The following is a 14,163-nucleotide window of genomic DNA, read 5'->3' on the forward strand; positions in this document are numbered from 1 at the left end:
GGAGAGCAGCCAGCATCTTACAGGAAGCTGTACCATTGACTATGAAGGGGCTAAGATGAGGTCTTTGTACCAGTGCTATTTTGGCCAGACCGCTTTGCCCATTGATAATGCAGTTACGAAACTGCTGTTAGAATCTTAACAGAGAACTGCCTGACTCTTTAGTGGTTACTGAACTTTGACTTTGCATTAATGAAGATCCTTTCCGCAGAGGGATAGATATTGTCTATAACAGTGCTTCCGATATGAGGCTGCAGGAAATGGATGTTTTGGCTCATTTTTTGTAATTTAAAAAAAATAGATATAGATTCTGCATTGGTGTTAAAGTTATAGTAATCTGACCACAGCGTATCTGCTTGGTAAAGGAAAATATAACAGACAACTTCAAGGACTGTAAAAAACAATCATTAAGGGTACTTTAAAGTGGTCCGACTGAGCCTAACTCTATTTGTATTACTGTAGCACCTCGGAGCCCATTATGCTATGGGCTGTACAAACCCAATAAAAGGACAATCCTGGTGGGAAACACCTGATATCAACCAAGTGATAATTGCTCCCCACCTCCAAGTAAACTGTATGCTGAGTATCTTCCCTTTATAACTAGGTAAAGGTTCTAGGAAAGCACAGCAACTAAAGAGCTTGTGCTAAAACTTAAATGACATTCAAATACAATGCTTTAATGGTATGGGAGACTTCCAACTAGCCAATGCAGCGTTACAGCTCTAAGAATGCAGAGTCCTATGATTATCCCACACGTACGCACTTAGAGCTGTACTTTGCTTGTATAAGCTCCCAAACTCGCTTCCTATTTTTTGACAGTCTCTTCTTATATTTCATTGAGATAATCCTGGTCAGCATATATAAGAAAGCCGGTGAATAAACTGTCTGTCCAGTAGGGATCATAAAAGAGCCCGTTTTGTTCCGAGTAGAAGATCTGCAACCACACCTCATCATCCTGCTTCAGGGCAATAATGGTTGATCCAGAGGCCACATCATGGTTACCAGTATTGGCATCAAAAGTCTTTATTCGGTATTGCCCGTTGTGGACCAACCCAATGGCCAAGTGTTTATTGGCCAAAGTGATGTCGTAAGTGAAGTAGTAAATACCAGGAATGCTGCATATAAATTTCCCACTGGAAGCATTGTAGTGCTCTCCTTCATTCATAAGGATCTTGTCAAATTTGATGGGCAGCCTCTCTCTCGGGTAGCTTTTGGTGACTGCGACGGAAAAGGCAGATTTGGCCTTTTTGGTGTCACAGCTGCATGGTCCTGGCATCCCAGTGTCACCCTTTTTCCCTTTGGGTCCTTTCTTTCCTTGCACTCCATTATTCCCATGATTCCCCTTAATGCCCTTTGGACCTCGTGGTCCTGCTTTGCCTATGGCGCCTGCTTTCCCCTTTGGTCCTGGTTTGCCTGGGTTTCCGGTTCTGCCTTGGGGACCTAGAAGACAAATTGCCTTCAGTGAGGTTTTTAGTGAAAAATGTGATCAGGTGTGAGGGTGGTGTTATCATTATAACATGAAATTATCGTATGGGAAGAAACCAGCCAGGATCTCCATCTACAGGCGATTTTAATGAAACAATACCTGGGGCTGGATGGGTCCTGAGATGACAATCATGTTGTCTTTTCTAACACGTACATTATGAATGTTTGTGTTAGAAAAGACATTATAACAAAGGAACCTCTGTCCTGCTTGCATTTTGCAACACATGCTGGAAGGGTGCAGAGTGAGCCTGACAATGTTAGAAAGTGACTTCCTCCATTTATCCATGGACAACACAGACAGAAATAGTGCAAGTTTCTCCCCCGCCCCCCACCATCCTCTCTTGGTGCCTCGATCCTCAGTTGCAGGGACCACCTGGAGGAGCAGGAAGAGAGTTCAGTTCACATGTCCGTTTGCCCTTGGCATCTCTGCTGAAACTGCCAGTTAATCCTGACTGTGATGGGAGTTTCTGTGCTATAGACATTTGTTCAAAGAAGCAGGATGTAAACCTCCAAACACCTGTCAGGGACGGTCTAGGTATACTTGGTCCTGCCTCAGTGCAGGACTAGATGACTTTCAGGGTTACTTTCTAACTCTCAGGGTAGTTAAGCTCTGGAATACGCTTCCAAGGGAGGCTGCAGAATCCCCATCAGTAGAGGTTTTTAAGAACAGGTTGGACAAACCATTATCAGGGATGGTCCTGCCGCAGCATAGGGGGGCTGGACTTGATGACTTTTTGAGGTCCCTTCCAGCCCTACATTTCTATGATTCTATGAGAAGGGTCCTGCTGAGCAGATAATGTGAGAGAGCAGAGCCTAATTTTAAGACAGGATTTGCGATGTGGTGTAAGAAGCAAAAGGAAGTCATGAAGGTGACAGTGAGAGACAAGAATCTGGCCTTCATTACCATAATATCTGAATACCTTGCAGTCGAATGTATTGATCCTCACAGCACACCTGTGAGGTAGGGCACTGCTATTATCCCCATTTTACAGATGAGGAACTGAGGCAGAGCAAGGCTAGGTGACTTGCCCAAGGTCACAGAGGAAGTCTGGCAGAGCAGGGAAATGAATATAGTCCTGAGTCCCACGTGAGCCCCTTAAACACTGGCCCATCCTTCCTCTCCAACCACTAAACATGCTGTCTCATGAAGAGAAGACTTTACAAAAATGAAATGCTCCTGCAGCCACTTGGCTATGTTGGAGTAATAACAAGCTATGAGATAACATAGCAAAATCTCACTTGGGGAAGGGTCAGCGATAAGAGATGTCACCGAGGACTTTCTAGGTAGGCATGAAAGAAAAGAATCATGGATCTAAATTACTGAGAATTAATTAGTGTGAAATAAAATTCCACCAGTTGTTTAACATGACCGGTTTGGAACAGGGTACCTCACTTAATTCAATCACAGGTTTATCTGTGCCTCCATTTGATTTGCTCAGAACCTGCGGAATCAGATCATCTGTATGTAACATAGAATTACTTCCACCTTCACTGTGATCAGCTTTGATTGCTTTAGGCAGGAATGCCTGAATTACCCTGTCTCTGAGTACAGAAAGATAGTACCGAATTCGTGTCAGTCCTGGGCCCCATTTCTGGGGGCTGCTAGATGTGAGACTGAGCTGGGAGCAGGGCTGGAACTGCTAGACAAGACAGTTGCATGACAGGCGAGAAACTTCAGGTGAAACCCAGAACTGGGACAATGGCCCAAGTATGGGTTTGAGAGCATAGGTGCTGGAACTAGGGCTGCTGGGGGTGTGGCAGCACCCCATCGCTTGAAGTGGTTTCCATCGTATAGAAGGTTTACAGTTTGGTTCAAAGGCTCTCAGCACCCCCACTATATGCTCAGCACCTATGTTTGGGAGCAGCTGCTTTGGATCTCTCTGTATTTTCTGAACCTCTACTCTTCACCAGGATAATCTGAAGTGTTAACAAATCTCTAAGAGGCAGTTCCCTCTTACCTTCCTCTCCATGCTCTCCTTTCTCCCCGTCCTCACCATCTTTTCCATCCTTTCCTGGAAACCCCATTCGCCCAATTGTTCCTGGAGACCCTGGTGCTCCAGGGGGACCAGGAGGGCCCTGTGGCCCTGGCATGCTGCATATGAGCTGGTGGGAACCTTTCTGAAATTCTCCTTTAACAAAGCCACTGAGAAGCTGATTAGCTACACAAGGCACGGTCCAGATGAGCAGAACCACAGAGATCATGGTGAAACCTGTCATAATGAAACAAAGGGATTTACTGACATGTACCATGGCAGGCCAGTATACACACAAAAGTATCCCTACCCTACCTTGGGATGGGGGGAGGCGGAGAGGGAGTGTTTCAGGTCCCCTTCAAAAATTGGGGCTAGTTGTATTGTTTTGGTGGCTGGAGGAGTCAAGTGAACCACCCCATTTGAATCTGGGATCCTCTATATTGGACAGTTGCATTTTCATCCTTACCTACACATCCACTTTCCTCTTTCCCTCATTGAGAATACCCCTGGCTTAACCCCTCTCGTTCTCTTATGATCTCTGCATTGAAATCAACTGGGCAGCTGAACCTTATCTACTCTAGGATCATCCTCAAATTGGGGTTTGCCAGTCTGGTTACCAGAAACAAAGAGGGGAGAAGCAAAGGGATGGGAAAGCAGGTTTGAGGATAACAAAAAGGGCCTTTGTTTCCTCAGACCCCTTTTTCCCCAACCCGTATCATTTTATCTCCTTCTTTCTTTGCTATTTCTTCTTTTTACTCTTGATCCCTGAAAGCTGTGAAATGCAGAGTAGAAGTAATGGTGGTGGGGTGCAGGGAGTGATTTGCTGCATATTAACAGAGCTAAAATCCTTACTGCTGGACTCCCATGTTTCTCATTACTCAGGGATCTAAAGAGGTAGCTCCTGAATACTCCCAGTGATTCCTGAACTGTCAGCAGCACTTGTTAAGTGTGGTTGAGAACTCTACCTACTTTCACGAGGAAACTGGTTTTTCAGATCCATTCATTTTCCAGTTTGCCAAAATCTCAGCTAAGATTTTTTTTTTTAAACTTGCTTTTGCCCAAGGGCTACAAAACCAACATCCACCTCTCTTCACTCTTAGACTTGCTGAGCAAAGACGTCTGTCTGCCCTTCTGATTCTTTATCATGTCTCCATCAATTCCAGTCCACAGCAAGCGGCACGCTCTGCAGCCTAATAACACACATCAGAGTCTCTCTAACTCTGAATATAGGCTGCAGCTGTTATCGCCTCACAGCTGTCAGAGCTGGCAGGAGATCACTGACATTCTTCAGTACTTTCTTCTCTGACTCTTCACTTCCCCCTCCAGGATCCCCCATCTTGCTTTGCCTCCGTTATACTGTATTCTCATCCCCTGATGTTTTCTTAACCTCACACCAAGTCAGCTCATTTTCCCTCCCTCTGGTTTTTGTGCCTCCGTGTTTTCTGGTTAAGAATTCTAGCTCAAGCCTCGCTGGAAATGTGTACAATTAACTAAATCCAAATCTTGGTGTAGTTCCTCCCTCTCCCTGACTGTTACATTGAGGCAAATTCTGCTCTTAGTTGCACCTCTGTAATCCCATTCGCTTCCATGGTGTTTCATGGAAGTTAGCCCATTAGCATGTAAAATAAACTGATTGAAATGTAACCGCAGAGGAGACTATTTACTGATATACTTCATCTGGTTTCAGAGTATTCCAGATTCTGATACCCTTTACACCTATTCAGTGATACCACTCATGGAGTGAGGAGCAACATACTGTGAGTGAGGGTGACAGAAGAGGGACCTAATCATAGAATTTGGAGACAATTATGACAATGTGTGAATTAGGGGACTGATCCTGAGAGGTGCAGAATGAGGGCATTGAGCATCATGTAGGACTGACTCCTTCATTGTGCTTATATCTCCCTCAGTAAAATTCTTTACATTAAAAAAAGTGGAAGCTGAATGAATATGTATATGCGGGTGGGATTTGCAGAAGCATGTAAACCTCTGCAAAATTTCCAGCATGGTTGTGTGTTTAAATCTCTACAGAGGAAAGGAGTTAGACCACCCCTTATTCAAAAATTTTAGAAAATGTCATTTCACTGCATACTTATTGTCTCCTTCTGTGCTAAGAGTAGGTTGAATGTCACAGAAGTAGAACTGGGGACAAAATATCTACATTCAGCATGGTGTTTACAAGAGTGCCATCTGTAGTGACTGGGAGCTATGTCACAGGCCGTCAGAATCCACAGTACCTCATTTCAGAATGCCAATTTACCTCTGCCCCATACAAATCTCTAGTTATCTCACCTTTACCATTGCAGATTATTGACAGCAGAGAAGCCAAGCCTCAACGGTTGGTGTCTAACTCCCATTGAAATCAGGAGGTGCCTAAAAATTGAAGGCAGTTAGGTGCCTAAATATCTTTGTGAATCCTACCCAATGAAATTAAAAAGATATCACTTTAATAATCCTGAACTATGGTACTTCTTGTGTCTGCCAGGTTAAAAGGTTTAGTATGTTTAATTAATGGACAAAGAGAGAGGTACACATAAGAACCCGACCCCTTCCCTTATCAAAGAGCTTCCTTCCCCAGCTGTGACAGATACCCCTCTTTCTAAATATATATCAAATAAAAGATTCATCAATCATCCCACTTGGATTTTTATCAGATGTTTATGTTCTACTAACTTAATATAAGATGACTTTTTGTTCAATCTAACCAGCTTCCAGACAGTTCTCTAGCACACTTCTCTGAATATCTGTAGGTAGGCAAAGCAAGTGTAGTTAAATGAACACAGATACAAGGTAGAGCATTAATTGTGACAGTATGAACTCTGTTATCTGTTACCAGGCATTTCTAGTCCATAAGAACACAGCTGTCTCTGGGGCCTATATCCGAAGCCTACTGAAGTAAAGAGAAAGATTCTCATTGACTTAAAGGGGCTTTGGATCAGGTTACAGATGTTCTAATTAGCCCATACATTAGAAACTGAGATTATTAATAAAAGTATTGTGCAAAACACACATCTAACATCCTTCCCTGCTCACACTCTCTGAAGGGAATGGATGTAGTACTATGTCCTCCAAGAGCCACGTAACTTGCTATTTCAAATCCATTGGAAAAATATGCTACAAATTAACATTGTATCGAGTGCCCCACACTTTTTCAATGTATATAATTAAGAACATGCAGAGGAGCAAGAGACATAAAACAGATCTCGAGAAAGGGTTCAGTTCCTGAGCTATTTTGATCATCTCATTCCTGGGTTCTCTCTTGCTTTATACATATGTAAGTTAAATTATGGCTGGTGAAAGGTGTCAGATTAATAGCGTTGGAGATCGAAACCACAGAACAGGTATCACTGTGGGCAGATGAATAAAGACCTTTGCTCAGTGTCCAGCAACAACAATAATAATAAAAAAGGCAAATAGAATAGTAGGATACCTAAGGAATGCAATGGAGAATTATAATACTGGTATGCCCTGAATTTTGTGTTCAGTTCTGTTCACCCATCACAAATAGGGCTTAATAGAAATAGAGGGCATTCTGAGCAGAGCTGGGCAGTGAAATGGTTTTCCTATCTTGCAAAAGTTCCTGAGATTTCAAAAATGTTCTCATCCTATTCTGGGGCAACCCCAAAACTTTCTGAGAGAGAGAAACCCTCCCAAACAGCTGAGTCGTTAGGGAACTCACCAGGCCTGTGGGAGAGCCAAATTCAAGTCTCTGCTCTGCCTGATGCAGAACTTGAGGGCATGGCTACACTTGCAAATGTAGAGCGTTTTGAGTTAAACCACCCCTCGGAGAGCGCAGTAGGGAAAGCATTGCAGTCCACACTGACAGGAACAAGTGCAATGGCGTAGCCACATTTGAGGCACTTGCAGTGGCATTGGGAGCGGAGCATTATGGACAACTATCCCACAGAGCACCTCTTCCCATTCTGGTGCTGTGGCTTGTGGGAAGGGGGCAGGGGTTGTGGGGCATTCTGGGTCCTGTCCCAATGCCCCGTGATGCATCGGTTCACATCCCAGCAATCCCTGTGCTTCCGTCCACGCTTGGCGCCATCTTTCAACGTTTTTTGTACTGCACGCTCTATGTTCCCTTTCGGTCTGCGGGAATGGAGCCCGAACTGCTGAGGAGTATGCTGACAACTCTCGCCAGCACTTCACGTTTGGCAGTCGAGTTACTCCTTAAGATCCAAACTGACGGTGAGGACTCCAACTATGATATCAACTCAAGTAACTCATACGACACGAGATTGCTTGTGGCATTCACAGACATGCTCACCACCGTGGAACGCCATTTATGGGCTCGGGAAACAAGCACCGAGTGGTGGGATCACATCGTCATGCAAGTCTGGGATGACGAGCAGTGGCTGCAGAAATTTCGGATGAGGAAAGCTACTTTCATGGGACTGTGTGATGAGCTTGCCCCCACACTGCAGTGTAAGGACACGAGATTGAGAGCTGCCCTGGGGGTGGAGAAGCAGGTGGCTATTGCAATCTGGAAGCTGGCAACTCCAGACAGCTACCGATTGGTTGCTAACCAGTTTGGAGTGGGAAAATCGACTGTTGGAATTGTGTTGATGCAAGTTTGCAGGGCCATTAGTCGCATCCTGCTCAGAAGAGCCGTGACTCTGGGTAACGTGCATGACATTGTGGCCGGCTTTGCACAAATGGGTTTCCCTAACTGCGAGGGGCGATAGACGGCACATATTCCAATTCTGGCACCAGCCCACCTAGCCTCCAAGTATGTTAATCGGAAGGGGTATTTCTCTATGGTTCTCCAGGCGCTTGTGGATCACCGTAGGCGTTTCATTGACATTAATGCAGGCTGACCTGGAAAGGTGCATGATGCACACATCTTTCAGAACACTGGTCTGTTCAGGAAGCTGCAAGCTGGGACTTTTTTCCCAGACCAGAAGATCACCATAGGGGAAGTCGAAATGCCCACTGTGATCCTTGGAGACCCCGCTTACCCTTTAATGGCATGGCTCATGAAACCCTACACAGGGAGCCTTGACAGCAGCAAGGAGCAGTTCAACAACAGGCTGAGCCGGTGCAGAATGACTGTGGAGTGTGCTTTTGGCCATTTAAAGGGCCGCTGGAGTTGTCTGTATGGGAAGCTCGACTTGGCCGATGACAGCATCCCCGCGGTTATATCCGCGTGCTGTACCCTCCATAACATTTGTGAAAGAAAGGGTGAAAGATTCACTCAGGCATGGAACTTGGAGGTTCAACACCTGGAGGCTGAATTTGAACAGCCAGAGAGCAGGGCTATTAGAGGGGCCCAGCGCGGGGCTGCAAGGATTAGGGATGCCTTGAGGGAGCAATTTGAGGCTGAAAGCCACCAGTAATGTCTGGTGCCCTGCACGGGAGTGGTTCCAATGTTAGTAGGAATCTGTGTTTGCTATGCTGACTTGCAGTGCCTGTTGCTTTCCTGGGCTAAGGTATCTTTTACTTTATGCAATAATAAAGAACGTTTTCCAAGCCAAAAAAATCCATTTATTGAAAATAAAATTCATTTATTGCAAAGAAACACAACTACTTGGGAAACAGAAAGGGCAAGGGGGTGCGGTGGGGAATGGTACAACCAAAGATTTGTGTATGTCCTGTTATACTCAGCCTTCCTGTCTGGAGTGCTGTGCAATGAGTGCTGCACTTCAGGATGGCTACATTGCATGGTGATGGGGGTTGAGTGCAGGAGGTCAGGGTCGTAGTTTTCAGGGCTGGGTGGTGAAGCTATAGGTGTTGGAGGCAGCTGGTGGCGGTAAGAACCCGGATGTTGGAGAAAGTGGGTTGGAGGTGACATGGGGGCACAAGGGAAAGAGTTTTGGGACAAGGGCTGCGGGGGGGGCGGGCTTGGTAGTGCTCCGCCTGCCTGGCTACGAGTGCCTGGATCGAGTTCGCTTGGCGCTCCGTGATGCTTATCAGCCACTCTGTGCTTTGCTGCCGGAGCACTGCGCTTTTGTGCTGGCATGCCTCATTCTGCTGACAGATCCTCCTTTCACTCTCCCTCCATTCCTGCAATTTTAGATTCTCGTTAAGGGACTGCTGCATGACTTCATGTAGCATGTCATCTTTGCTTTTACGTGGCCTCTTCCTAATTCATTGAAGTTGATAACACGGACGGCTGAGATCTCAAGGTTGCATCTGTAAGGGCAAAATGCAACACTTAACAGAGGCAGCATTATTCACACCAGACAGAGACAGGATTCCCCCATACATAAGGGCAAGCACAGTCTACACAATAGCATAATTTGCCCATCCCAAAGCGAGCACACATAACCATGGGAGCCCCAAAATGGTGAGTAAGCACAGGGTCAAGCGTGACTGATTGTTTCATGGCTGTACTGTTCTCCAGGTTTCTGTGCCTTGGGGAGAGCCAACAGCTGCAGGGGGCCCCTCTACTGAACACTGTCCCCACATTTTCCACAGGAGTTCGTCCTAGAAGATATCTCGCTGCTGAGGGTGACCTGGGAAGCAAGGGAGGGTCTTCTACTGCAAGACGGATTCTGCCCTGGCCCATATGCAGCTTGCCTGTGTGCAGCAATGGTCCCCTCGCCCCTCATGGCACAGTGGCGCTGACATGTTAGCCTTACTGGGACAAGGAACACAGTGGCTCTCCCAAGAAACCTGCACAAGTGCATTGCCCAAGTTCTGGATGAGACCTTTGAAGAGATCACTGAGGCCGATTACCGCAATTTGAGAGAGCACGTCAACGCCCTATTTCACATCTAGGCATGCATGCAGCCCTAACCCTCCTCACTCCAAGAGCCCGCACCGAATAACTTCCTTCCCAAAATAAAAGCCACTTACTGGGAACCTCCTCTGGTGTTTGTCCTTCCCCAAGCACTGGCCGCTGCGACTGGCTACCTTCCTTCTGGCTTGAGAACAGCTCCTGGCTGCATGCATCTAGGGATGCCAGTGTATGTCCCTCCTCCTCAGCATCCTCGTTCCCGCTTTCCTCCTCCTCATCCTCCTGCCTTGTTGAACTGGGCTCTGAAGTGTCCAGGGTGGTACTTGGAATGGTGGTGGGGTTGCCCTCCAGTATTGTGTCCAGCTCTTTGTAGAAACGGCCGGTTGCAGAGGCAGCACCGGAGTGGCTGTTTGCCTTGCAGGCTTTGTGGTAGGCATTCCGCAGCTCCTTCACTTTACCCCTGTACTGCAGAGCATCCCAGTCATGGCCCCTTTCCATCATGTCCCTTGGTATCTGCCTGAAGGTATCGTAATTCCTATGGCTGGAGCGCAGTTTGGACTGGAAGCTTCCTCCCCCCAAACCCTGATGAGGTCCAGCACCTCGCCATTGCTCCATACTGGGGATCGCCTGGCGCGTGGAGGCATGGTCACCTGGAAAGATTCGCTGCGAGCACTCCACGCCTGGCTGAGCAAACAGGAAGGGGATTTTCAAAATTCCCAGAGAATTTAAAGGGCGGGTCTGACGGTTGGTCACCTGAGGGCAGGGCAGTAGAGTTCAACGTGATGAGCAAAGTGGCTAAAACAGGCATTGTGGGACACTTCTGGAGGCCGATCAGAGCGCACTAACAGACCAGAGCGTCCACACTGGCGCTGCAGCGCTCCAGCGGGGGCGCACAAAATGTTATTCCACTCGCCGAGGTGGAGTACCAGGAGCGCTCTAGCCACGGAGTCAGAGCGCTCTACGTGCCTTGTCAGTGTGGACTTGTCATGAGGTTGGGCGCCCGAGGCTGCTTTAATGTGCTCTAACTCTCAAATGTAGCCAAGCCCTGAGTCTTTCACATCCCAGATGCCCTAACCACCACGCTTTTGCTCAGATGGGGCAGGTATCTTGCTCAATAGATCCTAGACCCAAGAACTTTCTGTGAAAAGTTTCAGTTTTGTTGAAAAATTCCCAACCAGCCCTAATTCTCAGACCGGCAACAGAAATAGAGGCATGGATAAAATGCCTTATGAAGAGAGATTGAAAAGAGGAGGGCTGTTTGGTTTATAGAAGAGATGAATAAAAGGGAACAATATGGAGTTGTACAAAATAACAAATGGCATAGAGAAAGTAAATTGAACTCTTTGGTTTACTTTGTCATAATCCTAGAATAAGGGCACAGTGGATGATGAAAGGCAGCCAATTTAAAACTGATAAATGCTTAATTATCCTGTGGAACTCATTGCAACAAGGTATCCTTTATAGTAGTAATTAGGAAAGAAAAACAGAACTTTTGGAAGGGATATAATGCCTTGTGCTCCAGGACACAAGCCAGTCACTATCTTGTTAAGTTTAGGAAGAAAGCCTCCCTGGGGCGGGATAGATGCCCATTGTGGGATTCCAATTCTCTCTCTCTTGCTCTGGCTCTCTCAGCCTCAAAAAGCATATTGGAACCAGATCAGCATATGTCCCTGGCCTCTCCAAACTACAGGCAATGGTCCCAGTAGCAAAGGTCAGAAAGAAAAAGTTAGGCATACTGCAAGATTTCAGTGGAGATATTACAGTCTGAATAACATTCAATGAGAGTGTTTTCTATATTCAGGGTGTTGTTGAATGTTTGATCAAAAATATATCCCTTGCGCAATAATACTCAGCACTTCCATAGTGTTTGACAAACATCAGCTAATTATTGTAAGCTCTTCAGGGCAGGGACTGTCTTTGTTCTGTGTTCACCCAGCACCAAGCACAAATGGGTCCTGGTCTGTGAGTGTGGCTCCCAGCTGTTCCCACAATACTGGTAGTAAATAATAATAATCCTCCCATTAGCCCTTCAGTTTAGTAATGTCATTTTAATACACTGACTTTTCTGGGGGAAAATGAGAAGTGACTTGCCTAAGACTCTGGAAGGGGTCAGTATCAGAACTCAGGTATTCTTGCTGTCTGTTGTGGGGCACACTGTTAGGGAATCCGATACGGCAAGTGTATATTAAAATAAAAAATAGGACGGGAAAAGAGAATCCAGGCAAGGAAAAGGTTTGGCCAGGACACCACAAATGAGCCATGGATGAATGGTTGGAAGAGCACCCTTTTTGTTGTCATGTACCATAGTATACATTCTTTGTTGCATTTCAGCTGCCTTGGAAATGTAAAGTCAGAGTAAAAATCCTAGAGCGGTTTATCCAAGTAGGAAAGTGGTTGTGTGGTGATAGATGACCTGACTCAATGGTACATTTCCTTCAAGGAAGCTAAAAAGTACAAGCTGGAGGTGCGGGGTGTTTGAAGGGGATGAGTGGGAGGGAACCTTCACCACACAGTAATTGACAAATGAGGCTAAAAATATATGGTGTTCTGTATTGCCTGAATAGGGACTGTAAGCTTTGACCATGCAGTCTATTAACTGATGTTGCCTGAATTATATTTCCTCCCTGCTGCCTTATGACCTTATAGTGTTTTCTAACACCGATTTGCAAATTAAAGATTAGTTAAATCCTTGCATTCCAATGTTTCCCATAAATATTTGGACATCTGTTAAATAAAACAACAACCTCCTCACCCCAGATTCTTGCAGTATAATTCAAAAGGTCCTAATATTCTTAAAATGACGGATTTCCCTTTTATTATAATTCTCATTCCTGGTCATTATAATAAAGTATCACCGATAGCAGCAAAGCACTTGTCCACACACAGCTAAACAATTATTTGATTTAAACAAGGTGTGCTATTAATAACTACGGTGGCATGTTTAAAATGGATGCATTTAATTGCTTGTGTAGCTCAGTGAAAGTCAATAGATTTACATCAGGTCTGAATTTGGCCCATTGTCTGTTGTTAGGCAAAATGCTGATAACATTACACTTCAAAAAAAGGAGAACAATATCTCTTACGCTTTGGGTTGCATTACTGTCCCTGCCATTAAGCAATCAGCTGATGCCCGTGCCAATCCCTCAGTAGCGTTGTGTAGAAAACCTTATTATACAAGTCACCAGTTAAAGAACAGAGAAAAAACTTCCCTGGGCTGACTGAGCCCAGAAAACTCTCTCTGATAAGTATTTTCTCACTGTAATATTTCTTTTAATTCAAGACTGTTGCCATTAAGGATTCCTTTGCGTAACTTGGAAACCTGAGTGCTCAGTAATTTAGACCTTATTTAGCCAGTGTTTCAAAGTTAAGGTTAAAAAAAAAGGGGGGGGGGGAGAATTCTACTTACCAGGACTAATCTCTTTCTTTCTTGACCCTGCACTGGAAAATCTACTGAATCTTAAGCAGATGTTTCATTGCAAATCGTTGTCACACAGTTTAGCATGAATCCCAGTTATTTCTGCAGACAACTTCCTTTCTGAGGGTAGCTTGAAAATTCAAGTCTTCAAACGGCGTTTTAAAAAGTTTATTCCTTTCGCTGCTGTTCCCAGCTTCCTGCAGCAGCTTCAGGTTTTGGCTCAACTTTGCCAAAGGCATATTTTTATTATTGTGTAATGGGTTTGAGCCTCTTCCTTGTGTCACGTGATATGGAAAGAGAATTTTTACACACATATGGCTGAAAAGCTCTTGATGCTTGGGATTGCCCCCACCCGCCTTTCCTCTCTCTGTTTCTCCTTTACAGACAAGTCTAAAAGGTTCAGACCTTGACTGATTCATGGGTAAATGGTTGAGAGTTGGCCTGATGCAGTCTGTCTGTCTGTGCAAGGAGTGTTTGAAGGGAGATAGATTAGATTAGCTTGACCCAGGGGGAAAAAAACACACTTGATCCTTAGCCTGTTGGCAGAAGAGGAAGATCTTATCCTGGGGACTGAAACTCTGTTATCAATTCTAAAACGATTTAGGCAGATT

General features: G+C 45.4%; 1 protein-coding gene across 1 annotated transcript; it reads right to left on the bottom strand.

The window, feature by feature from the left end:
- Positions 1-13,762, bottom strand: C1QTNF2 (C1q and TNF related 2). The gene is made up of 4 exons (XM_073358169.1): positions 13,544-13,762; positions 5,748-5,828; positions 3,441-3,692; positions 1-1,437 (listed from the first exon to the last, which is right to left on the bottom strand). The coding sequence occupies exons 3-4, from the start codon at positions 3,682-3,684 to the stop codon at positions 824-826; spliced, it is 858 nt and encodes a 285-aa protein (XP_073214270.1). The 5' UTR covers positions 3,685-3,692; positions 5,748-5,828; positions 13,544-13,762; the 3' UTR covers positions 1-823.
- Between the last annotated feature and the right edge of the window lie 401 nt (positions 13,763-14,163).

This window comes from Lepidochelys kempii, chromosome 8 (genome assembly GCF_965140265.1).
Source record: "Lepidochelys kempii isolate rLepKem1 chromosome 8, rLepKem1.hap2, whole genome shotgun sequence".
Lineage (NCBI taxonomy): Eukaryota > Metazoa > Chordata > Testudines > Cheloniidae > Lepidochelys > Lepidochelys kempii.

Bases quoted from the DNA above. Each gene is read 5' to 3' on its own strand.
- C1QTNF2 (XM_073358169.1), bottom strand. From the start codon at position 3,684: ATGATCTCTGTGGTTCTGCTCATCTGGACCGTGCCTTGTGTAGCTAAT. The intron at 1,438-3,440 runs GTAAGAGGGAAC...TTTGTCTTCTAG, and splicing joins AGGAGAGCATGGAGAGGAAG to GTCCCCAAGGCAGAACCGGA.